We start from the raw sequence: 22,906 nt of genomic DNA on the forward strand, positions 1-22,906 counted from the left end.
AGCAGACTGGGGAGAAACACACTCCAGAGACAGATGTGGGGCCTTTTCCTTTATTATTTGGGGTTCCTCTGTGTGCAAACATGGGACCTCCCTATCCCACGCCCAGTGCCTCTGTATCACATAACCAATCCCCCAGTCCCTGAAGAGTCCCCTTGAAAATTGTCAATATAAAAAAAGGACAGGAGGAGGAGGGAAGGCCCGACCACCCTCCAGGCTGGCTGGCTCCTGGTGGGCAGGGCTGGGAGGCGCGGGCTGCAGGCATTGGCTTCTGCACAGAAGGCACAGGAGATCCCAGCCCAGGGGCTCCCCCAGCAGGAAGGGGACCTGCATGCCTGACACCCGGGGTGCAGGCTGCAGAGATAGTGGTTATAAAGTCAGCAGGTGAGGCCAGGCGGGTGGGGCCGGGGGTGGCCTCTGGAGTGAAGACAGGGGACACAGGAGGCTGCTGGAGGAGTGGGGCTGGAGGAGTGGGTCTGGGATCGTGGCTCCCTGGCCACCCAGCCCTGAGGCAGGAATAAGCAGAAAGCTGCCCTCCTGGCTTGGCCATGGGAAATGGCGGGCCCAGGGGAGTCCATCGTGAGCCCCTGGCTGGGGACAGAGGGAGGGCCACACAGCTCGGCCCAGAGCTGGTGAGCAGTGGAGGCTGGGAGGAGGGGGCAAGAGGACCAAGGCGCCTTCTTGCTCCAAGGAAGGCATGTGCGGCTGGCGTGACCTGCTGTGGCATGGTGGGAAGACCCGGCCCGGAAGACGCGGCTTGACAGACGAGGGTGGAAGGGAGCAGCAGGGCGCTGGGCCCCCGCCTCATGCAAACATGGTCAGCTGTAACCACTGCGGAAGGAGGGGAGGCCGTTGGGCCAGGGCTGTGGAACGGGCTGCCCGAGTTTCCCTCCTTACCTGGACCCCTATGTCCAGGCCCTGACCCATGGCTCAGAAGCCATCTCTTTACCACTTCTGAGGTTCGCTCCTGGGGAACTGTTTCCTCACTTCCTCTATCTCTGGGAGATAGAGCTGTTGGTCCCACTGAGGCCAAGCGTCCGGCTCCTGCCCCAGAATCCAGACACCCCCACCCCAGCTCCCAGGACTCGGGCTGCCCCTTCTTGAAGGCTGGCTCCAAGGCCCAGGAAGGGGCAGGAGAACAGGAGTCAGGAAAGAAAACCACGGCCTCCACCCTTCCCCCTACCCAGGGAGAGTCCCACCTTAAACAGGTCAAAGGTCACGACTCCATCCAGATCTGTGTCCAGAGTTTTGAAAAACCCTGTGTGTTCAAGAAAAGATGACACGGGGCTGAGAACTTTGTGCACGGCCAAGCCTGCCTGACCCCCTCTCCCCCTAACGCCCCAAGCTGTCACCCCTTGAAGTAGGAAGGGGCTCTTCCTGCCCTCCCTCCCTGCTCTCCACGCACTCAGCCTCTGGGTGACCAAATACAGGGCCCTCGTGGGCCCCAGATCTCAGCCTCCAGCTCCTGCGACGGTACTGCTCGCACCGCCATCATCCGTTCCCACCAGCTCACAAGGGATGCATCTGGGACACAGCTGGAGGGAGGAGCCTGTTGGGACACTCACGGAACATGGTCTCCAGTCGCACCAGGCAGCACACGAAGTTGTCAAAGTCCACGGCCAGGTCAGGCTCGGAGTACCGGGTGATGATGAGCTCGTACAGTTTTTTGTTGAGCTTGAAGCCTGTGGAGAGAAGCAGGTGAGGGCCGGGGAGGCGCAGCCCAGCCAGGAAACAGGGAAGGGTGGGCCTTCTCTCCTCAGGGACAAGGGGCACAAGGACCTCTGGGCAGGGCCAGGGACTGGGAGGGGCTGGGCAAGTAAGGACCAATCTCAGGGGGCACGCCCAGCCCAGCTCAGGCCAGAGAATCAGGAGTTGGCCAAAGAGGGCCTGTGGTCTGGTGGTTCTGATGCCCTGGCCTCGTCCTCAGGCAGCTCTCACAGGAGGCCTGAAGCCTGGCTCTGCCCTCCCTGGCACTGTGTCCTAAGGCCGGTCACTTTTCCTTTGGAGCCTCACTTTCCTCACATGCCCAACAGGGGTAACAAGAGACTCTGTCCTTTCTTGGCTGCAGATATGCTGATAACGTACTTAGAAACCATGGGGGAAAGGCCAAAGATGGTGGGACCACATCCCCACAGCACTGTGTCACCACCCAGGGAGGAGGGCCAGGGGTAGGGGCTGCCCTGGGCCTCACCTGCAGACTCGATGGCCATCCGCATCTCGTAGGCGCTCATGCTGCCCGACTTGTCCAGGTCAAACTTCCGGAAGATGGACTGGGTGGGGGCAGAGGGTGGGGACCAGTGAGTCACCCGGCTCTTCCTGCCCACCCCCAGGATTGCTGAAGGGGACAGGGAGGGGAGGAGCCCACAAGGGGTGGGCTGCTGGGACGTGTGGGCTCAGGGGTGGGAAAGAGCCGGCAGTGGCAGAGCCTCTGCGGAGGGCTGTCCCCTGACCTGCTCCTACAGTGACAGAGGCTGCAAGGGGAAGGCAAGGACCTGCTGGGGGCACCTACCAGGTAGTTCCTGATGCGGTTCCACAGGATGTTGAACTCCACCAGGCCCAGCTTCCCGTTGCCGTCGCGCTGGGTGCTTGTTAAGAAGGCAGCTCCATGGCTTAGAGCTGGCGTGGGAGGGGACACTGGGGGAAGGGGAGACTGGCCAAGAGAAGGCAAGGTGACTGGGGGGAGCCATAACCAGGCGGGGGAGGGTGCAGAAAAAGCTCGGCCTTAGGGTCAGCTGTGGACCCAGGCTTTGCTCCAGCTTCCACCTGACTCAAGACTGGGCCTCGGTCTCCCCCTCCCAGGAAGGCTTTGAACATGGGCACTGGGGTGTCCACATATCCCCCAGCTTTGTCTATTCTCTGGGCATTCCTGGGACAGTTCACCCAGCCACTTTCTGGTGCCCGTATTCCCTGACTCCAAACAACAGCAGACGGACTGAAGGATACGTCCATGAGGTTCACCATGCTGCGGCACGACTCCAGGCTGAAGCCCTTGGTCCGAAGGTCTTTGTCTGCAAGAAAAACCAGTTCCAGCCCCTCAACCTGCTGAGCTTCCTGTGCCCACCCCACACTGGGAGCACTGGGCATTCGGAGGCAGGGAGGCACTGGTGTCGCCCGTGGGTACAGAGGCCAGCAGAGTGAGTGGGGTGTGGTGGCTTCATCATCAGATAAACCAGGGCAAAGTGTTTTAGCAGTCAGGCAGGTGTCCCCAAAGCCCATGGGCCCCCAGTGATTGTCCCATGAGTGATGAGCAGAAGAGAAAGAAAGTGGAGAGAAAGACAGAGCAGGGTGGTCTGCTGCAGGCCCCAGAGGTCAGCAGAAGAGTGGGAGGGAGAGGGGCTCTGGATACAGGGAAGCGCGGGGACCGAAGCACCAGGCCCCCTGCAGCCAGGCTGGACAGCCAGCCACTGCCTTCTATTGCGTGCTCCAGCAGGTGAAGCCAGCTGTGCTCTGCTCCCCAGGCCACTGGGCCTGGCCTGGGGTGCATCTTGGGAAGAAAGGGCACCTTCCCCTTGGGGCTGGAGCATGGCTGTCCTCCAAATCCCACCAGCACACAGAGCTCAAGTAGGGGAAGGGGCTTGGCAGGATGGAAACAGTGGCGAGCTGGGCTCAGAAAGGGAGTGGACCCCCTAGCCATAGGTCAAGGGGTGGGGTTCTGCTGACTGAGGGGGCAACGGCCTGGATTCTGATGGTTGAAGGCAACGAGGGGCAGGGCATGGGGCAAGAGCAGCTGCTGGGGACCCTCACGTTTGCTAATGATCCTGTTGAGGATGGTCTGCAGCTCTCTGACACTGATCTCCTGGTCCTGAAGGGAGAGGGAGGGTGGTACCAGCTTGAGAAGGGCTGCCCCCGCCCCCACCCCACCCCACCCCCACCCTACCCCCACTCCAGCCTACCTGCCCTGCCAGCTGCCTGAAGAGGGACTTGAAGTTCTCATCGATCTCCTCTTCTGAGAGCATTTGCTGGATGGAGAAAGGAGGGAATAGGTGAGGGGTGCCCCAGCCCTGCCCATGGGGACAGCTGCTCAGCTAGGGTGGGAGTACTCACGGGACACATGTCACCTGGCCTCCCAAGCAAGCCTCACTCTTCTAGTCTGTAAAATGGGGATCTGCCCCCTGCCCAGGAATCTTGGGGCCTGAATGACAGGGACACAGTCCAGCTCAGCGATGAAAGGTGGGAGTCCAGGTCCCTGCTGTACAACCTGGGCGAGTCCATCAACCTCTCTGAACTTGAGTTTCCCTTCCAGGGGGTAATCATGAACGGACTCAGACAGGGGTGTTGCAGGGAAGAAATGACCCAGATAAAGTGTCGAGCACAGCCGCAGCACGGGGACACAGGGATTATGCACCATCATCATCACAAGTCCTTTGCAAACCATAAAGTGCCAGGGAGATGACAGATTGGCCTCGCTCTTATGGCTCCTGTGAGGAGCCAGCAGAAGCCCAGGACACAGGATGCCCACGTCCCCATCACAGACCCAGGGGAGGGAAGGAGGGAGCCGGTGCCTGGTGGGGTGGCCACACACCTCATCAGGGAGGTTAGCCTGGATCTGGTCGTCCAGTTCCCTGCAAAGTGGAGAGAAAGAAGGACCAGTCAGGGGCGTGGAGGGCCTTCAGGGGAAGGTGGGAGAAGGCAGTGGGGGACTCACTCTGTCCCAGCCCTCTTCTCAGAGAAGAAGCGCAGCACGAAGTCGCCCTCCTTATTGGGCTCAAAGGTAGATGGCACCACCACGTACTCCCCGGGTGGAAGGCGGAAGCGGGTGCTGACCTCCCGCAGGTTGATGAACTGCTCCGATCGCGCCCGGGATGAGTTGGCCAGGAAGAAGTCGCGCTTCAAGTGCACAGCTGGCTGGCCCACCAGCTAGCAGGAGGGAGAGGGAGCAGGGCTGCAGCACCCTCAGGAGCCCCCCCAGATCCCAGCCCAGGCCTCAGGGAGGGGCTGAAGAACAAGGTCGTGGCTCATCACTTATAGCCCACGTGACCCTGACAAGTCACCTTGAGGAGCAGCCAAATGCAAATAAGGTACATTAAAATACTATAACACCACCTGAATATCTTTCTCATTATCATCACTGGGGGCTTTCCCCACGTTGGATTCTGCAGGCACCTGGCAGGTGGCACCTCACTGAGTGTCCACAATGGCCCTGAAGGCAGTGTCATTTTACAGACACAAACACCAAGGCTCAGAACTTCAACAATTTGCTCAAGGGACAGACCACGCAGCCCAGCCTAGCCCACGCCCTGCTCCCAGACTGGCCGGCCAGTGCAGACTTGGTGCGAACATCAGGACCTGAAGCCTCACACGCACAAGACCCACCGGGGCTCCGAGGACTAGGGTTGAGATCCAGCCCTCCCCCCACCTGCTCTGACCCTCAGGAGAGCAGTGACTGCTCCACCTGCTCAACAGTCAGGGGAAGCCCTTTCCAGGTAAAACCAGGTCACATCTCCGCTCTATGCAGGGGCAGGTTTGTCACTATGCTGCCCGTGTGGGCCCGTCAGGCAGGGTGTGTTCTGGGGCAGGTGGATTCAGGTGAGTCAGGAGCCACACCTACCTCCGGAGGGACCTGCAAGAGAGATAGGGTAAGGGAGAGGTGGATGGTGCAGGGGTGGGGACAGGGTGCACTCTGGGCAGAGGTCCTGAGTTCCTAACAGGAGGGAAGGGATGAGGAGTCTGGTGACAGGGCTCTGGGCCTGGAGCCAGCGATGATCCAGACCTGTTTGCACACACAGAGTGACCTCAGGAGGGAGGGCCCAGGCAGGGATCCTGTCCCTAGCACACGCTGGGCCTCTGCTCTGAATCAGAGCCTCCAGAATAGTTGCCAGGATGGCCAACCACAGTGTCTTAAGGCCTGGGGACACTGGAGGCCCACACCTGTCTGTTGCCAGGGGATCTGGGTATGGGCTAAGTCTGTGGCCTTCCTTGACCCTAGCTGGGTAGATCCGGAAGTTTCTGACCCTGTCTTGAACACAACAAGCAGGGTGAGCACTGTGATTATTCCAGAAGGTATAATCACAAATGACAGGCACAGCCCCTGTCTGAGCAGGCCTCCCTATCCTGGTCCTCCACACCCGCTCTGCTCACACACTTCTGAGACGTGCGGCTTCCTGACCCCAAGATGGCCCACTGATTTCTGAAGTTGAGCGGAAGTCTGGCCCCGAAAGCTGTCAGTCAAGCCAGCTCCTTCTTCCTGAGGGCAGCATCCCCTTCTCTGAAGATGAAGGTAAATTCCAGAACCTTCTCTTCCCGGAGACAACCATCTTACTTGCCTTCCTCCTGCCTTACTAGATGAATTTTAGGACCTGCCTGCAGCTGAGGGGTTTGGCTGGTGCCTTCTGGAGGCTCCCCCTAGGGCCACCAGCCTCATGGTGTGGCAGGGGGCAGACAAGGCAGGGTGGAGACCTCGGGCGACCCCTGGCGGGAAGACCGGGCTTGGTGGCTCAGTGCCAATCGGGGACTCACCTCGTAGACCGCGAAGCCGATGGTCTCCATGTCGCGGCCGAAGCGGCGCTCCCGGCGCCGGTGCTTCTGCATGAGGGCCAGCACGAAGCTGCAGCCCGACTCGCGACTCCCGTAGTCATCTTCGTCGTCCACCTCCTCCAGCCGGATCTTGAACTGGGGGTTCACCCAGAAGGTGGCTGCAGGAGAGGAGGTGGAGCTCAGAGGCAGGGCAAGAGCAGAGGGGCCCTCAGAGCCTCACCCCCGCAGCCGGGCATCCCTCCTTAATCCAGCAATTGTTACTAAGTATCCATTATGTGCCAGGTGACAGGCACAGTTGAGGGGGCAGACACCATCCTGGATCTCAAGGGCTCCTGTTCCAGAGCAGATCAGGTCGATTAACAGTTCAGTTAAAAAAAAAAAAAAAGAGCAAGCTAGGGTTGGCTGGGGAAGGTGAGGGTACGCTGAAGGATCAGAGCTGGGACGAGGCGACAAGCGCAAGCCAGGCCGAGGGAGCTCCAGGAACAGGCGGCAGGAACAAAGGCCACTCCCCGCCACGCTGCCCCCACTCCCCGATGACAAACATCAAGTGAGGCTCCAGTGAACACCAGGGATCCTGGTAGGTGGCAGAGGTGGGCAGGAGTTGGGGGACAGGCCAAGGTGAGTAGATGGCATCAAAGAGCAAAAGGCCCCACCAGAGGGCTGGTGACGGGGAGGGTGCACTGGATTATTATTCTAAAAGGTGACTCAAGAGCTGGGCAAGGAGGGGCACGCCTGTAATTTCAGCGGCTCTGGAGGCTGAGGCAGGAGGCTGGTGAGTTCAAAGCACTAAACTACTCAGTGAGACCCTGTCTCTAAATAAAGTACAAAATAGGGCTGGGGATGTGGCTCAGTGGTCGAGTGCCCCTGAGTTCAATCCCCAGTACACCCCCCCAAAAAAAATCAATTAAAAGGTGACTCAAGCAACTGTATGTGCAGTGACTTAAAGGAGGACAAGAGAGAAAGCAAGGGTCCGACAGGAGGTCACAGACAGCCAACAAAGATGACAACAGTGACCTGCGTTACTAGACCGTGACATTTAGTGTCTAGTGAGTTAGCTGACTAGGGAGTTAGCTGCCGGAACAAGCCTTTTACCAGAGCAACAGAGCCTGCAGGGAATGTGCGACACTTCTGTCTAAAGGCACTAACAGGCCTCGGCCTCCTTCCTTCCCTCCTAAATTAACAACAATCAAAAAGATAACACAGAACAAGTGTTGGTGGCACGTGGAGCATTCAGCCTCACACACCAGCTGTGGGTAGGAAAACTGTGCAGCTATGGAGAACAGTCTGGCAGCTTCCTAAAGGGTGAGCACAGAGCTACTAGGTGACCCTGTAATTCCACTTGGGGGTACACCCAAGAGAACAAAACGCATGTCCACATCAAGGTGTGAGCATGACTGTTCAGAGCAGCACCACTTGAAACAACCAACAGTCCATCCACCCATGAGAGAATATACCAAAATGATAGGATAGTATTTGACAATAAAAAGAAACAAAGTAGCCTGTCTTGGTGGCCCAAGCCTATACCCCAGAGATTCAGGCAACTGAGGCAGGAGGATCATAAGCCTCAGCAACTTAGTTAGGCCCTGTTGCAAAATAAAATAAATAAAAATAAAAAAGGAGGGGCTGGAGTTGTGGCTCAGTGGTAAAGTACTTGCCTAACATGTGAGGCCCTGGGTTCGATTGTCAGCACTCCATTTAAATAAATTAATAAAGATCCATCAACATCTAAAAAAATATTAAAAATAAAAAGGAACAAAGGACCAATACATGCTATGATGTGGATGAGCCTGAAAACTGTTATGCTAATTGAAAGAAGCCAGTCACAAAGGAACATGTGTATTTCCACTTATATGAAATATACAGAACATGCAAATTCTGAAGAGAAAGAAAGTGATTGTGAGAGGCTGGGAGGGACAGTTGAGGGGGATGTGGCTTCTTTTGGGGATAATGAAATGTTCTAAAGTTGATGTGATGGTTTGCACAATTTTGTGAATACACTAAATGTCACGGAATTGTACACTTTAAATGGGTGAATTATATACAAGAATTCTCAATAAAATTCTTTTTTGTTTTGTTTTTGTTTTTTAGTACTGGGGATTAATGCAGGGGCGCTTAACCACTGAGCCACATCCCCAGCCCTTTTTATTGTTTTTTTAATTTAAACACGGGTCTCAATAAGTTGCTTAGAGCCTCATTAAGTTGCGGAGGCTAGCTTTGAACTTGCTATCTTCCTGCCTCAGCCTCCTGAGTCACTGGGATTACACGAATGGGCCAAATACCAAGGAAGTTTATCACCAAAAGCCTCCCTAAAAGAAATTAAAAGAAATAAATTTCATGCAGGTATTAAATGAGCTCAGATGAAAGGTCTCAGAATGGAGAACAAAAAACATTATTATGCAGATACTCCAAACACACGAGGATTATCTCAAATAATGATGATGATGATGATGATAATGTTTAATTTCTAGCAGGAAAAAATGTTTGGAATTTAAATAATAGCTTGCCAGGAGCGGTAGCACATTCCTGTCATCCCAGTGCATGAGAGGCTGAGGCAGGAGGATGACAAATTCCAGGACAACCTCAGCAATTTACCAAGATCCTATCTCAAAATAAAAAAATAAGAGTAAAAAGGACTCAGAATGTTGCTCAGTGGTACAGTATGCTGGGCTTCAGCACCAAAACCCTAATAACCAGAATATACAAAGAACTCAAAAAATTAGACAATAAGACAACAAATAACCCAATCAATAAATGGGCCAAGGACCTGAACAGACACTTCTCAGAGGAGGACATACAATCAATCAATAAGTACATGAAAAAATGCTCACCATCGCTAGCAGTCAGAGAAATGCAAATCAAAACTACCCTAAGATACCATCTCACTCCAGTAAGATTGGCAGCCATTAGGAAGTCAAACAACAATAAGTGCTGGAGAGGACGCGGGGAAAAGGGCACTCTTGTTCATTGCTGGTGGGACTGCAAATTGGTGCAGCCAATTTGGAAAGCAGTATGGAGATTTCTTGGAAAGCTGGGAATGGAACCACCATTTGACCCAGCTATTCCCCTTCTAGGTCTATTCCCAAAAGACCTAAAAAGAGCATGCTACAGGGACACTGCTACATCGATGTTCATAGCAGCACAATTCATGATAGCAAGATTGTGGAATCAGCCTAGATGCCCTTCAATAGATGAATGGATAAAAAAAATGAGGCATTTATACACAATGGAGTATTACTCTGCATTAAAAAATGACAAAATCATAGAATTTGGAGGGAAATGGATGGCATTAGAGCAGATTATGCTAAGTGAAGCTAGTCAATCTTTAAAAAACAAATACCAAATGACTCCTTTGATATAAGGGGAATAAACAAGGACAGGGTAGGGACGAAGAGCTTGAGAAGAAGATTTACATTAAACAGGGATGAGAGGTGGGAGGGAAAGGGAGTGAGAAGGGAAATCGCATGGAAATGGAAGGTGATCCTCAGGGTTATACAAAATGACATATAAGAGGAAAGGAGGGGTAAGACAAGATAATACAAATGGAAGAAATGATTTACAGTAGAAGGGGTAGAGAGAGAAAAGGGGAGGGGAGGGGAGGGGAGGGGAGGGGGGATAGTAGAGAATAGGACAGACAGCAGAATACATCAGACACTAGAAAGGCAATATGTCAATCAATGGAAGGGTAACTGATGTGATACAGCAATCTGTATACGGGGTAAAATTGGGAGTTCATAACCCACCTGAATCAAACTGTGAAATATGATGTATTAAGAACTATGTAATGTTTTGAAAGACCAACAATAAAAAATAAAAAAATAAAAAAAATTAAACAATTTAAAAAAGAGTGAACCCAAAGGGGGAAAAAAAAAATGGAATTGCTAGACTAACACTGGCTGAAGTACACTTGAAAACAAAAAGAATTATTAGAAATGAAGGTAATCGGGCTGGGGATGTGGCTCAAGCGGTAGCGCGCTCGCCTGGCATGCGTGCGGCCCGGGTTCGATCCTCAGCACCACATACCAACAAAGATGTTGTGTCCGCCGAGAACTAAAAAATAAATAATAAAAATTCTCTCTCTCTCTCTAAAAAAAAAAAAAAAAAAAAAAAATTAGAAAAAAAAAAGAAATGAAGGTAATCACTAGATAACTAAAAAAATGTTTCTTTCCCTAGGAGCTTACAACAATTCTAGACTCAATATTCCTACTCTCATAGTTCAAAACACATGAGTGCTCACATTAAAAAATCCAAGATAATGAAGTAAGTTTTTGATTTATCAGGTATGAAATAAAGTCCAAAATAAATCAGAAGACAGAAGAAATGATATAACAAACAACAATGACGACAAAAAAAAATCATTTTGTACAAAGGACCAACAACATCAAAAATCATTTCTTTGTAAAGGCTAATATTGACGAACTTCACAAGATTGGGACTGAATCAGAGATAACTTTCTGATGTTCATATATGAATATGTGAAACTCCACATCATGTTCAACCACGAGAATGGGATCCTAATTAGAGTAAGTTATACCCCATGTATGTATAGCTTGTCAAAATGCGCTCTACTGTCATGTATATTTAAAAAGAACAAAAAAAAATTAAAAACCCCAAAACTTCACAGGATTAATAATGTATAAGCCAGGCATGGTAGCACATACCTGTAATACCAGCAACTTGGGAGGCTGAGGCAGGAGCATTGCAAGTTTGAGGCCAGTCTCAGCAACTCAGCAAGGCCCTAAGCAGCCTCATGAAGACCTAAGAGAGACCCTGTCTATCTTAAAAAAATAAAAAGAACTGGGATGTGGCTCAGTGGCAAAGCCCCTTTGGGTTCAATCCCCAGTACCAAAAAAAAAAAAAAAAAAGAGTGCAAATACACAATACTATACTATGAATAAAAAATGCAGAACATTATTACAGATGAGATCTAAGAGTATATTAAGGGTAACTTTTCACTAATAACTTTGAAAACAGATGCAAAGGATAAATTCTTAGGAAGTACAACTCATCAAAATAAATTCAAAGGGGCTGGGGCTGTAGCTCGGAGGTAGAGTGCTTGCCTAGCTTACTCAGGCAAAAATCAACGACAACTAAAAAATAAATAAATAAATAGAAATTTAAAGTTCAAGAAGTAAAAAAAAACCTGAACAATCCTAGAACCATTAAAGATATTCAATATCAAAAGTCAATCTTCACATAAAAAAAGGAACAGGCCTGACAGCCTTACAGACAAGTTCCACCAAACATTCGGGCAACAGATCATTCCCACCTTATGCAAACTCTTCTAGAAACAGTTCACTTAGCAAGATAAACAGCACCAATACTAGAATGATCAGAAGGAGAAATCAGCAGATAAATCTCATTCACAAACTTGGGTGTAAAACTATTGTACAGAAAAGTTCTATCAGGTTCGTGTTTACGGGACGTGGGGATGGAGCCCAGGCCTCCTGTATGCGAGGCAGGCGCTCCACTGAGCCACACCCCCAGCTCTTATTCTTTTTTTGATATATTTTCGTTGTCAATGGATCTTTCATTTATTTATTTATTTATTTATTTATATGTGATGCTGAGGGTGGAACCCAGGGCCTCACGCATGCCAGACAAGTGCTCTACCACTGAGCCACGACCCCAGCCCCCTGGCTCTTAATCTTGAGCAGAACTTCTCATAAATCTATAAGGATTAAATCAATGTGTTATTGGCATGAGGACAGGCCAAGAGACAGAAAGGTGAGCCCGGAAACAGCCCCATGATGCGTGCGAACTTGAGGATGGCACTAGCACTGCAAGGAAGGGCGGGCCTTCTCAGCCACCATGCTTACGAATTTGGGGAAAAACTGAAGTGGAATTCCTGCAAGAGAAGAATGCTTCAGAACAGAGGGTGGAAGAGAGGGAGGCGGGCTATGCCCAGAGCGCTGGAGGGTGCAGGAGGGTGCAGGGCAGGAGGACGGAGCAGCCCAGCCCTGGATTTGGTAAAGCCAAAGCTGTCAGGAAGGAAGCGGCGTGTGGCAATTCTTGAGCAACTTTTCTTTGAAGGAGAGCAGAGACTTGGCAGCAAGAAAGTAGGGTCAAGGGGCTGGGGCTGCAGCTCAGTGTCGGAGCCCTTGCCCGGCATGTGTGAGGCACTGGGTTCAATCCTCAGCACCAATAAAAATAAATAATGGCACTGTGTCCATCTACAACTACAAAATAAGTTAAAGGAAGGAAGGAAGGAAGGAAGGAAGGAAGGAAGGAAAGAAAGAAGGGTCAAGAGAGGGTCACTTTCTTTTAATACAAGGGATTCTCCACAACAACCCAGCAGTGAAAGGTGAGGAACAAAGGAACAAAACACTTTCCTGGGGGAGGGGGAAGGGTTCTGCCGCTGTCCCAGTGCAGACCTGCACAGGTACACACAGGCGGATGAGGGGGGGTTGCTGGAGGTAGGAATATGGGGAGCTGTCCTGGTGATGAGGTCTCTTTTCAAGAAAGGCCAGGTCCACAATGAGAGGAAGGCGGAGGAGGCTGAGAGTGGGAATGTGGCTCGCTCACGATGGCCCGGCTGGGGCTGTGCAAAGTACTCATTTGAGGTTTGTGGCTGTGGATTTACAGGGAAAACACCACCTCAGTTGTGTGATTTCTCTCCAGCCCCATCAGTGGCTCTGTGCCAGTCAGAGCCAGGTTCAGCTGCGACTGTGCTTATGCCAGGCAACAGAAACCGAAGGAGAGAGAGACTGGGAAACTGTAGGGACAAGATGGAAATGACGACTACACCCTGGGTAAGGAGAGAAGGAAAGGTGGGAGATGAAGACAGTGCCAAAATGGTGGGCTGGGAAGGAAACAGGCCAGTGTGGCCATTCCTGAACAATTTTGCTTCAAAGAGGAACAGGGACACAGTGGCAAGGAAGTTGGGTCAAGAGAGGGTCCCTTGGTGGGTTCACAGGAAGATGGAAGGGCCACCCATGTTCATGGATAGGCAGAATTAACATTGTTAAAATGGCCACACCACCGAAAGCCATATACAGATTCAATGCTATCCCTGTCAAAATACCAATGACAGACTTTACAGAATTAGAAAAAAAGCAGTCCTAAAATTTATTTGGAAGAATAAAAGACTCACAATAGCCAAAGCAAATTCTAAGCCAAAAAAGCAATGCTAGAGGCATCACAATACCTGACTTCAAATTATACCACAGAACTATAGTAAAAAACAAGCAAACAAAAGAAATCCATGCAGGTACCGGCATAAAAACAGACACACAGGTACAGAATAGAAGGCACAGAGACAAACCCAACATCTACAGCCATCTGATCCTCGACCGAGGTGCCAAAAACATACACTGGAGAAAAGACAGCCACAATGGTGCTGGGGAAACCGGTTATCCATAGGTAGAAGAATGAGACCAGACCCTGCACAAAAATGAACAAACTGGATCAAAGACCCCAGAGTTAGACAAGAAACTATGCAACTCCTAGAAGAGAATGTAGGCTCAGCCCTCCAGCATATCGACATAGGCAAAGACTTTCTCAGTAGGACCCTAAAGCCCAGGAAATTAATGCTAAGAGTTAATAAAGGGCATGGCATCCAATTAGAAAGCTTCTGCACAGCAAAGGAAACAAGAATGTAGAGAGAGGGCTGCGGTTGTAGCTCAGTGGTAGATCACTTGCCTGGCATGTGTGAGGCCCTGGGTTTGAATCTCAGCACCACATCAAAATAAATAAATAAAGATATTGTGTCCATCTACAACTAAAAAAAAAAGAATGTAAAGAGAGAACCCACAGAATGGGAAAAAAAAATCTTTGCTAGCTACTCTTCTGTTACTCTCTAGAACACATAAAGAACTCAAAAAACTTAACCAGAAAAACAACCTAATGAATGAATGGGCAAATGAATTAAAACAGACATTTCTCCAAAGAAGAAATACAAATGGCTAACAAATATGTGAAAAATGTTCAATATCATTAGCAATTAGGGAAATGCAAATCAAAACTACACTGAGATTTCATCTCACATCAGTCAGAATGGCAGCCATTAAGGATACAAATAATAATAAATGTTAGAGAAGATGGGGAGAAAAAGGAACACTTTTACGTTGTTGGTGGGACTGTAAATTAGTACAACCATTATGGAAATCAGCATGAAAGTGCCTCAAAAGTCTAGGCATTGAACCACTATAGGACCCAGCTACACTACTCCTCGGTATTTATGTAAAGAATGAAAGTCAGGGGCTGGGGATGTGGCTCAGGTGGTGGCGCGCTCGCCTGGCATGCGTGCGGCCCGGGTTCGATCCTCAGCACCACATACAAACAAAGATGTTGTGTCTGCCGAGAACTAAAAAATAAATATAAAAAAGAAAAAAAAGAATGAAAGTCATCTTACTACAGGGATACGTGCACACCCGTGTTCACAGCAGCATGATTCACAATAGCCAAACTACGGAACCAGCTTAGGTGTCCATCAATGGCTAACGATAAAGAAAACATGGCATACATACACACATACACATACACACACACACACACACAGTGGAGTCTTTGTCAGCCATAAAGAAAAATGAAATTATGCTATTTGCAGGAAAATGGATGGAACTTGCGGGGAGTCATACTGGCCAAATTATACTGTTATATCAATGTGCACGTACAAACATGGAACAACCAATACCACCATTACAGACAACTAGAATGCACCGACAAAATAATACGGAGCCAGGCCCAGTGGCACATGCCTGTAATCCCAGTGACTTGGGAGGATGAAGCAGGAGGATCACAAGTTCGAGGCCAGCCTCAGCAATCTAGCAAGGCCCTAAGCAATTCAGTGAGACCCTGTCTCAAAATAAAAAGTATTGGGGATGTGTCTTAGTGGTTAAGTACCCCTGGGTTCAATCACTAGTACCAAAAGAAAAAAAGAGGGGCTGAGGTTGTGGCTCAGTGGTAGAGCGCTCGCCTCACATGTGTGGGACCCTGGGTTGGATCATCAGCACCACATAAAAATAAATAAGTGAAATAAAGGTATTGTTTAATACCTTTATTAAAATACAAAATGCAACTAAATTAAAATACCAAATACAACTAAAAATTAAATATTAAAAAGAAAAAAGTGGGAAAACAGTGGTGGTTCAACAGATTCCACAGTTCCATGAGTCTGAGGACTTGGAAGGAGGGAGCTGAGAGTTGGAGGTGGAGGGGAGAGAGCAAGGTGATTCAGAGGCAAATAATTACTATGGTGGGGCTGAGCTAAGGTTCAGGAAAAGGTTGCCACAGGTGAAATTGGCAAGGAACTGACAGGTCAAGACATGGACAGGGTCATCCATCTAAAAGCCCAGAGGTGAGGGAGCCAGGAGCGGGGCTCTGGGAATGAGGAGCAATGACCAGAAGGTGGCCAGGAGATGGCCAGGAGTCTTGCCCTCAGTAGCACCAGGGCTCTTTAGCCTTGAAGAGGACATTTACTATTTTACTCTCAAAGCAAATTCTAGAGACCAGCAAACGTGACCATCTGACTCTTAGGAGAGGAACCCGAGGCCCAGCAGGGTGACGAGTCTTGCCCTATCCTGGCCCCCCCAGCACAGCCCCAGCTGTGCGCTCAGGCCACCTGGGTAGTTGCGGCAGCCCCCGGCAGTGCTCCCCCGCCGCCAGGTGCCCTCGTAGAGTGTGGTGTTCCAGTTGCGGACCGTCCTGCTCTTGAGCGCGTCGGGCGTGAGGTTGCAGATCTCCAGGCGGGTAAACTCGCGCATGAAGTCACGGAATGACATCCTGGGGGCGGACGAAGGGAACCTCGCTCATTGTCTGCGTTTGTGGGGTTGGCAGGGAGGAGACATGGCCCGAGAAGGGTCAGGCCAAGAAGGGCTGCTCACCAGAACTCCCCATCCTCCATCTTGATCCGCAGCTGCTCCCGTTCGTAAGAGTCCACGTTGTTCCACTCTGAGGAGCTGTGGGGAGCAGGGCACTGCCAGGGCTGGAGGAGACTGACCTGCCTGGCCTCTGTCCCTGGGGCCTGTCTACCTTGGACTGTCCTCCCAAAGCCCAGGTCAGGAACTCTCCTCAAAGTCAGACCTGAGCTCCCAATTCCACAGCATCCTCACAGGTGGCCCAGGCCCTCAGGGCCTACGCTTTGTTGGGTCATTGCCCCAAACCCAGTCACATAAGAGGGGCCCCTTGGTTCAGCTCTGACTCCACGCTGGTCTGGCAGAGTCAAAAGCAGAAATGTCAGGGGCATCTAAGAAACCTCCCAAACCTCCCCCCAGTCTCCACCACCCTGCCCCTCACCCGTCGCTCCAGGCTCCGGTCCACTCCACCTCGCCCCAGGGGTTCCGCATCCGGATCAGGCTCACCGGCTGGCCCCGGTAGTTCACCTGTTCCCCAGAGCACCCATCAGCACCGGCTCCCACCCCACCTTGCCCTACTCCACACCCAGCAGTACACCAGGGAACTGTCAGTAGAGCCACAGAGCTTGTCCCTCAGGAATTTACAGCCCAGGGAGGTAGCTGGGCACAGGAAGTACAGTCAATCAGGGCAAGCATCGATAAGCGGCTCAGGATGGTTTCCCAAGGGAGCGATAAGGTGCTGCAGAAGGTCAAAGGAGGAGCAAGCACCTCCCACTGCCCTGGTTAGATGCCAGGGAGGTAAGGACAGGCAAGAAGGGAAACACCCTGCAGGGCAGCCCCACCCAGGGCAGTACCTGCTTGGCTCCAGTCACAGAGTATGCGTGGCCCTTCACCAGCTTCTTAAAGGTGATGGCCTCCATGTCCAGGACACTGGAGATCTGCAGAAAGACATGTGCTCTGTGGTTGGGGGCCAGTCCCCTCCTACTATTGCCAGTGGCAGGCAGGGGCCACAGTCCCATTCACTCCATCCTCACCTACGGCTGCTCCTCCTGGGGGTGGGGGTGGCTCCACTACCCTTCCAACACCCACCCCAGGTACCCCCACCAATACCCGCCCCAGGTACCCCCACCAACACTGCCACTGGTATGGGCTAAGGCTGGCCAGATTTTGTGAACATGCACACATCCCATGTGTAGCTCTTCAGGGACAGTGGGAGGGTAAGAGAGGAAGAAGGTCAGGATGGAGCCTATGGAGAGGGGGAAGGGGCCCAGATCACAGAGACGTTGGGGTGGAGCCTGAGGTCAAAGACAAAGGAGGTCTGGAGATGGTGGTGGGAAAAGTGGGACAGACAAGGGTGGGCATGGAGAGGAGAGGGAGGGGCTAGGAGTGGGGCAGACAGAGAGCAGGACAGATCAGGCTGGAGGCTAGGGAACTGGATCATGGACAGCAGGGCAAAAGGAGCAGGTGGCAAGGGAGCAGAGTGGAGTGTCAGGAACCTGATCCTGGGAAAAAGCTGAGGCCTGGGATTTGGGGGGAGATGGGGAGGGGGTACCTGACCACCACTGGGCATGAGATGGAAGAGGGGGAGGAAGTGATGGGTGACACTGATGTGCAGCCAGAGAGGGTGCTGAGGTGAAGGGCGGGGGTCTGGGGCTAAATCAGGGTGGGGGCGAGGTTAGCACTGGGTGGGGAGAGGAAATTGATGGAAGAGTTGGATTACAGGCTGGATGCAAGGGTCATGGTGTGGGTGTCAGGCTGGGCACACTCACGTCAATGGAGCAGCCTAGCAGAGAGCCGCGCTCCAACGCCTTGAGGATGATTTGGTAGAGGTCACTGGGTGCCTTGCGCAGCTCGTACCACTCGGTGACCCCACCTGTGAAGTCCTCAAAGCCCTCGGAGGTGCTGCCCCCCGACAGGGCCTCATAGCTGCCATTGACCCTGTGGGCAGCTCCAGGTCAGCACTGTGACATTGAGCAGGACCAGATAAGAGGGCCAGGGTACCCCACCCCCAGGGGTGGGGCAAGAGCTGTCCCCAGGAGCTCTGCTCACTTGGCATAGGCCTTCTCCAGCAGGGCGCTCCAGAACTCGTTGCCTTGGGCAGAGTGCACAAACAGCAGCTTCCCGTCCTTGGTGGGCAGCAGGTCATCCACGACCACATCCACCCACTCCCCAAACTGCCATAGCTGTAGGGAAGGGGACACAGTGAGTACCTGCAGTGGGATTCCCCACGCCTGACCCCACGCCTGAGCTCCATCCTCAGTTTTGCTACTAACTAGATACATGATCTTAGATCAAGTATAGTAGAAACTTATGCAATATATACGTACTAGATACATACAAACTTGATGTGTACTAGGAATACATATACTGACATACACCAGATACATGTATACAGCCCTCTACATCTACAAGTTCCACATCCATGGATTCAACCAACTACAGACAGAAAATTGATTTAATTTTTTTTTTCAGTGCTAGGGATGGAACCCTCATGCTACAAGAAGGCTCTACCCCAATCTGCGTTCCCAGCCCCAGAAATATTTTTTAATGCATTTGTGTTGAAAATGCACAGACTTTTTTCTAGTCATTCCTAAACAATACCGAACAACTATTTATATGGCATTTACGTTGCCTTGGTATTGCAAGTCATCTAAACATGTCTTACAGTATATAGGAGGATGTGGAAGGTCTCTGTAGGTTATATGAAAATATTACATTTTTACATAAAGAACTTGAGCATCCATGGATTTTGGAGTCCATGGGGCTCCTGGAACCAGTCCCCTGCAGACATGGAGGGACAACTGCACTGCACATGTGATCCTGGACAAGTTACGCTCTCCGAGCCTCAGTTTCTGTACCCATTAAAGGGAGCAGTAGTGCGTTCCTCACAGGAGAGTTAAGCAAGATTATGCAGTCGTCTTTGGCTCACCATGGAAACAGGACAGACCTCCTCAGACATAGAGGGGGTGGAAAGCCATCTGGCCAGGGCTCTTCCCAAAACCAACTGCTTTTTAGGCCATACCTCTACTCTCCCAGTTCTAGGCCGGAGTGTAGGGGTTAGTGGGATCCATATAAATATATTGAATGTGGACCCATACCCTCCAACTACAGATGGGAGGGCCGATCACGCGGGAAAGGGTGGGGCTCAGGCCCAAGACAGAAGCCAGAAGCTTCCCTGTGCTCCAAGCACAACAGTCGGGGCGACCCAGAACAATGGGGGAAGGAGAGAAGGCGGGCCCAAGGAGCTGGAATTGATGGCGGGGGGAATGTTACACGGACCAATAAGAGGCCAGGGAGGAGAGGATTGGAGGAATGAGGGAAGGGGCGGGGCAGCCACGCCCCTGCGGACTAAAGCGGGGCAGGTGCGGCGGTCTGCCAAAGTGGCTCTGCAGAAGTTGGTATGGCAGCCGCTTCTGTGCAAGTTGGGTAAGGGGCTCCCTAACTAGGCGGAAGGAGGCGACACCCAGGAGTCCTCCACACATGGCTGGGACCACCAAGGCAAGGGGGTCTCGACTACAGTTGCTGAGTTGTCTCTCCCAATAGGAGCTCATTGAGGATTCATTAGTGTGTCTGGAGAAAGGGTCCTGTCGCAAACGTCAAGAAAAGCTGGTTTAAACAGATTAATCCTGCGCCTTTTCTGCTAGTCTGTGTCAGAGGTCGCCAAAGCACAGGAGCTGGAAGATGGGAGGATTGACAAATGGAGATGACCACCTTTCACCCAGCACTCCTTTTTTCAGATGTGGAAACTGAGGTCCAAGTCAGGAAAAGGTTTTTTCCCCCAACAGGGCATAACACAGAATTTCTTCTACTTTTCCAAACACTTTCTCCCTGCTACTCAGAACCACCCAGGAAAAGTGCCAGTTGAAATACCTGCCCAACTGTTTCACACATGACAGATCTGAGATGGCACTGAGAGGTCAAATACCTCTCAGAGGGAGGGCTGCCCCCGCAGGGTGTGGCCACTAGCCACCTTAACTTCGAGTGCGGTGGTCATCCTTCCATATATCCCCCAGTGCTTCCTTTCCCTCCTCCCCAGCGTGTGCGGGGCCCTTCACCTGGAAATGGAAGATGCCCGCATAGCCATCCTGGAAGCTCTGGCCATGAGGAACCACTCGGTGCAGGAGGGTGTCATTGAGGGTGAGGGAGGCGATGGCAGCCAGCAGCCAACAGTCCCCTGGGATGGGAAGGACTCATGTCAGACCTGTTCTAGGATCTGCCCCTGGGGGTGGGGAGGTGTGCTCATGGATATCCATGTTGAGGAGAACCTGGGATTCCCTGGATGGGGTGCCTATCAATTGCCCTTAGCTTACAGAAAAGACCCAGGAATCTGGGCAAACCAGCCCCAGTGCTGATAGCCAAAGCCTGTCTGGGCTTGCAGGAGGGAGGGGTTGGGGTAGAGCCCAAAGGAACGGGAACGGGAATAGGGAACTACTGTAGCAAAAACACCCAGACCTCCCCACCCCGGAGAGGCCTACCCAGTGCTCCCTGGCAGATGTCTGTGCGGGTAGCTCCATCCACGATGAACTGCGGATTTGACAGCATCTCCTACGAGACCCAGAGTCCTGTCCCTGAGCTGGTCCCTCCTAGAAACTGACACCCCACCACCAAGACCCCACTCCCCACCAGGAACCTGGTGTCCCATTCCACTCCTCACCCAGGATTGGGGTCAGCAGAATCCCACCCAAGGATGGCCCTCTCACCGTGGGACGCTTCCACTTGATGCCATAGGTCTTAGAGGAGTTGGGACCTAGTTCCTTGTAGCCCAGGCTCTGGGGCACTGGTGGGAAGGCCTCATCTCGGAACAGGGCCCCACTCTGCAGGCATCGGGCCCGCAGCTGTTCATAATCCTGGCCCAGGTATTTGATGGCGTTCTCATGGCGGCCCAGGCCCAGCTCCTTGGCCCGTAGCTTCTGCACCTGGGCTGACACCCCAGTGCAGTACACGGGTGTGATGATCTCCTCTGCCATCCTGTGGTACAGAGCAGCTTAGTACCCATGTCTGCCAGGACCAGAATCCAGCTCCTGCCTGCTAGTGCTGCTCTTCCACCTCTGCACCCCTTATTCCCCAGACCCTGGTGTCCCCCGCCACTCCACTGCCCCCACAGCACTCAGGCTCTCTGCAGTCTCCCTAGGCTCCAGAATCCAGCAGAAGGCTCCGCAGTTCCAGGGTATGCTAACCACAACCTCTCCTCCTCCCACTGCCATTGTTCTGGGCCTGCAGCCCTGGTCAGCCAGCCAGCCAGCCGGCCAGGTGGGGTAGGGTGGGGCCCTGAAGTAACACAGGGATCTGGGAAGGTGTGTATGGAACCCCAGGGAAGGTCTTTTTGATCCCCTTGGCGAGCCTGTAACCCCCTCTCCAAACTGGCCAGCACCTTGCTCACCGGCCCCTTTCTGGCTTGGGAAGTGAGAACTCCAGGCAGACGGCCCCCTCCACAGACCACCCGAAACCCACAGAGCTGCTAAATTCCAGCCCAGCCCCTGGGGACAGTAGTGAGTGCAGGATGGGGCGAGTGCCTGGGCTGTGCCGCTTCCCTAATCCTCTGCCCCTGACCCAGGCACGCCAAGGGCCCAAGTAAAGGCCATCTGAGGAGCCCCTCTGCCCCGGAGCAGTGGCCAGGGTGAGAATCGCGGCCAGCCACCCAACTCCTTACCTGGAGGAGGGGAGGTTGGGGGTCGCTGCGGTCCCAGCGGCTGGCTTCGCTGGTGGCAGCTCAGGGCAGGGCCCAACCAGGAAGAGCGCTCCTCCCCGCCCTCCTCCCGCCGCCCTCCTCCCTCCCTCCCTCCTCCTCCTCCTCCTCCTCCTCCTCCTGGGGCTCCTACCCCGCTTCCTCTCGGCTCTCCCTTATCTCTCGGGCACCTTCTTTGACTATCTCTTACTCATGGTGTCTCCCCGCCCCTCCCTCCGCAGGCCCGGGCCAACTCCGCGTGAGGACAAATTAGCAAAAGGCAGAGTTGTCCCCAGGGAAGGGCCCGCGCCTGTCGGGGTGGGAAGGGCTGGGCCCTGGCGGAAGGGCACTGCGGGGGCGGGGAGGGGAGAGGAGAGGGGACCGGAGGGCAGGGGGTATTTTTAACCGTGGGCAGCAGCTCGGGTTGCAGGGACAGCGGCCACACCCTCGCCGCCCTCCCGGCGGGCACTCTGGGGCCACCGGGCCGCGGCGGCGCCGCCCCCAGCCCGCCCCCAGCGCCCCTCACTCCGCGCGGTGCCGCCGCAGCTGTCCTCGCCCCTCCCTGCTGGCCCTTGCGCGGGGCTGAGATTACCTCGGGCTGCGGCAGCTGCTCGCAGCAGGGGCCAGGCTGGCGGCACGCGGACCCCTGCCGGACACTCGGCAAACGGCAGCCCCACCCGGCCGCTCCCCGCGGCAGCCGGGCTCCGGGGCTGGGCCGACTCCCGCCCCCACCCACCCCCGCGCCCTGGGGCGCAGGTCCCGGCCGCCACCCGCCTCAGTGGCTCCGTGCGTCCGGGCGGGGCGCGGGGAGCCGGCCCTTTAGGCCCCGACTCGCTGCGTGACCTTGGGTAAGTCCCGGCCCTGCTCGGCCTTGATTTCCCGGTTCGTGCAGCGAATGGGATGCAAAGACGCAATGGTGGGAGCCCATCTTGCGGTTTCCTGAACCAGGATACTGCGGGAGGTGGACACCTGCCCTCTC

The 22,906-nt window shown here is 53.0% G+C and overlaps 1 protein-coding gene across 4 annotated transcripts; it reads right to left on the reverse strand.

Moving 5' to 3' along the window:
- Positions 1-36: 36 nt before the first annotated feature.
- On the reverse strand, positions 37-22,644 carry Capn1 (calpain 1). 4 transcript variants are annotated; one of them, XM_026396668.2, is made up of 22 exons: positions 22,520-22,644; positions 20,963-21,230; positions 20,738-20,807; positions 20,318-20,436; positions 18,312-18,445; positions 18,032-18,200; positions 17,117-17,200; positions 16,705-16,790; positions 16,293-16,367; positions 16,031-16,191; positions 6,454-6,629; positions 5,546-5,557; positions 4,643-4,854; positions 4,520-4,559; positions 3,891-3,956; positions 3,742-3,799; positions 2,941-3,005; positions 2,507-2,575; positions 2,189-2,267; positions 1,563-1,679; positions 1,197-1,255; positions 37-828 (listed from the first exon to the last, which is right to left on the reverse strand). In XM_026396668.2, exons 2-22 carry the CDS (start codon positions 21,227-21,229, stop codon positions 802-804), a joined length of 2,145 nt encoding a protein of 714 aa, XP_026252453.1. In that variant the 5' UTR covers position 21,230; positions 22,520-22,644; the 3' UTR covers positions 37-801. The 4 variants fall into 4 exon arrangements, with proteins under 4 accessions (XP_026252453.1, XP_026252452.1, XP_026252450.1 ...); XM_026396667.2 differs by lacking the exon at positions 22,520-22,644 and adding an exon at positions 22,139-22,357; XM_026396665.2 differs by lacking the exon at positions 22,520-22,644 and adding an exon at positions 22,082-22,357.
- Positions 22,645-22,906: the final 262 nt, after the last annotated feature.

The sequence above is a fragment of the Urocitellus parryii genome, chromosome 4, assembly GCF_045843805.1.
Source record: "Urocitellus parryii isolate mUroPar1 chromosome 4, mUroPar1.hap1, whole genome shotgun sequence".
NCBI lineage: Eukaryota > Metazoa > Chordata > Mammalia > Rodentia > Sciuridae > Urocitellus > Urocitellus parryii.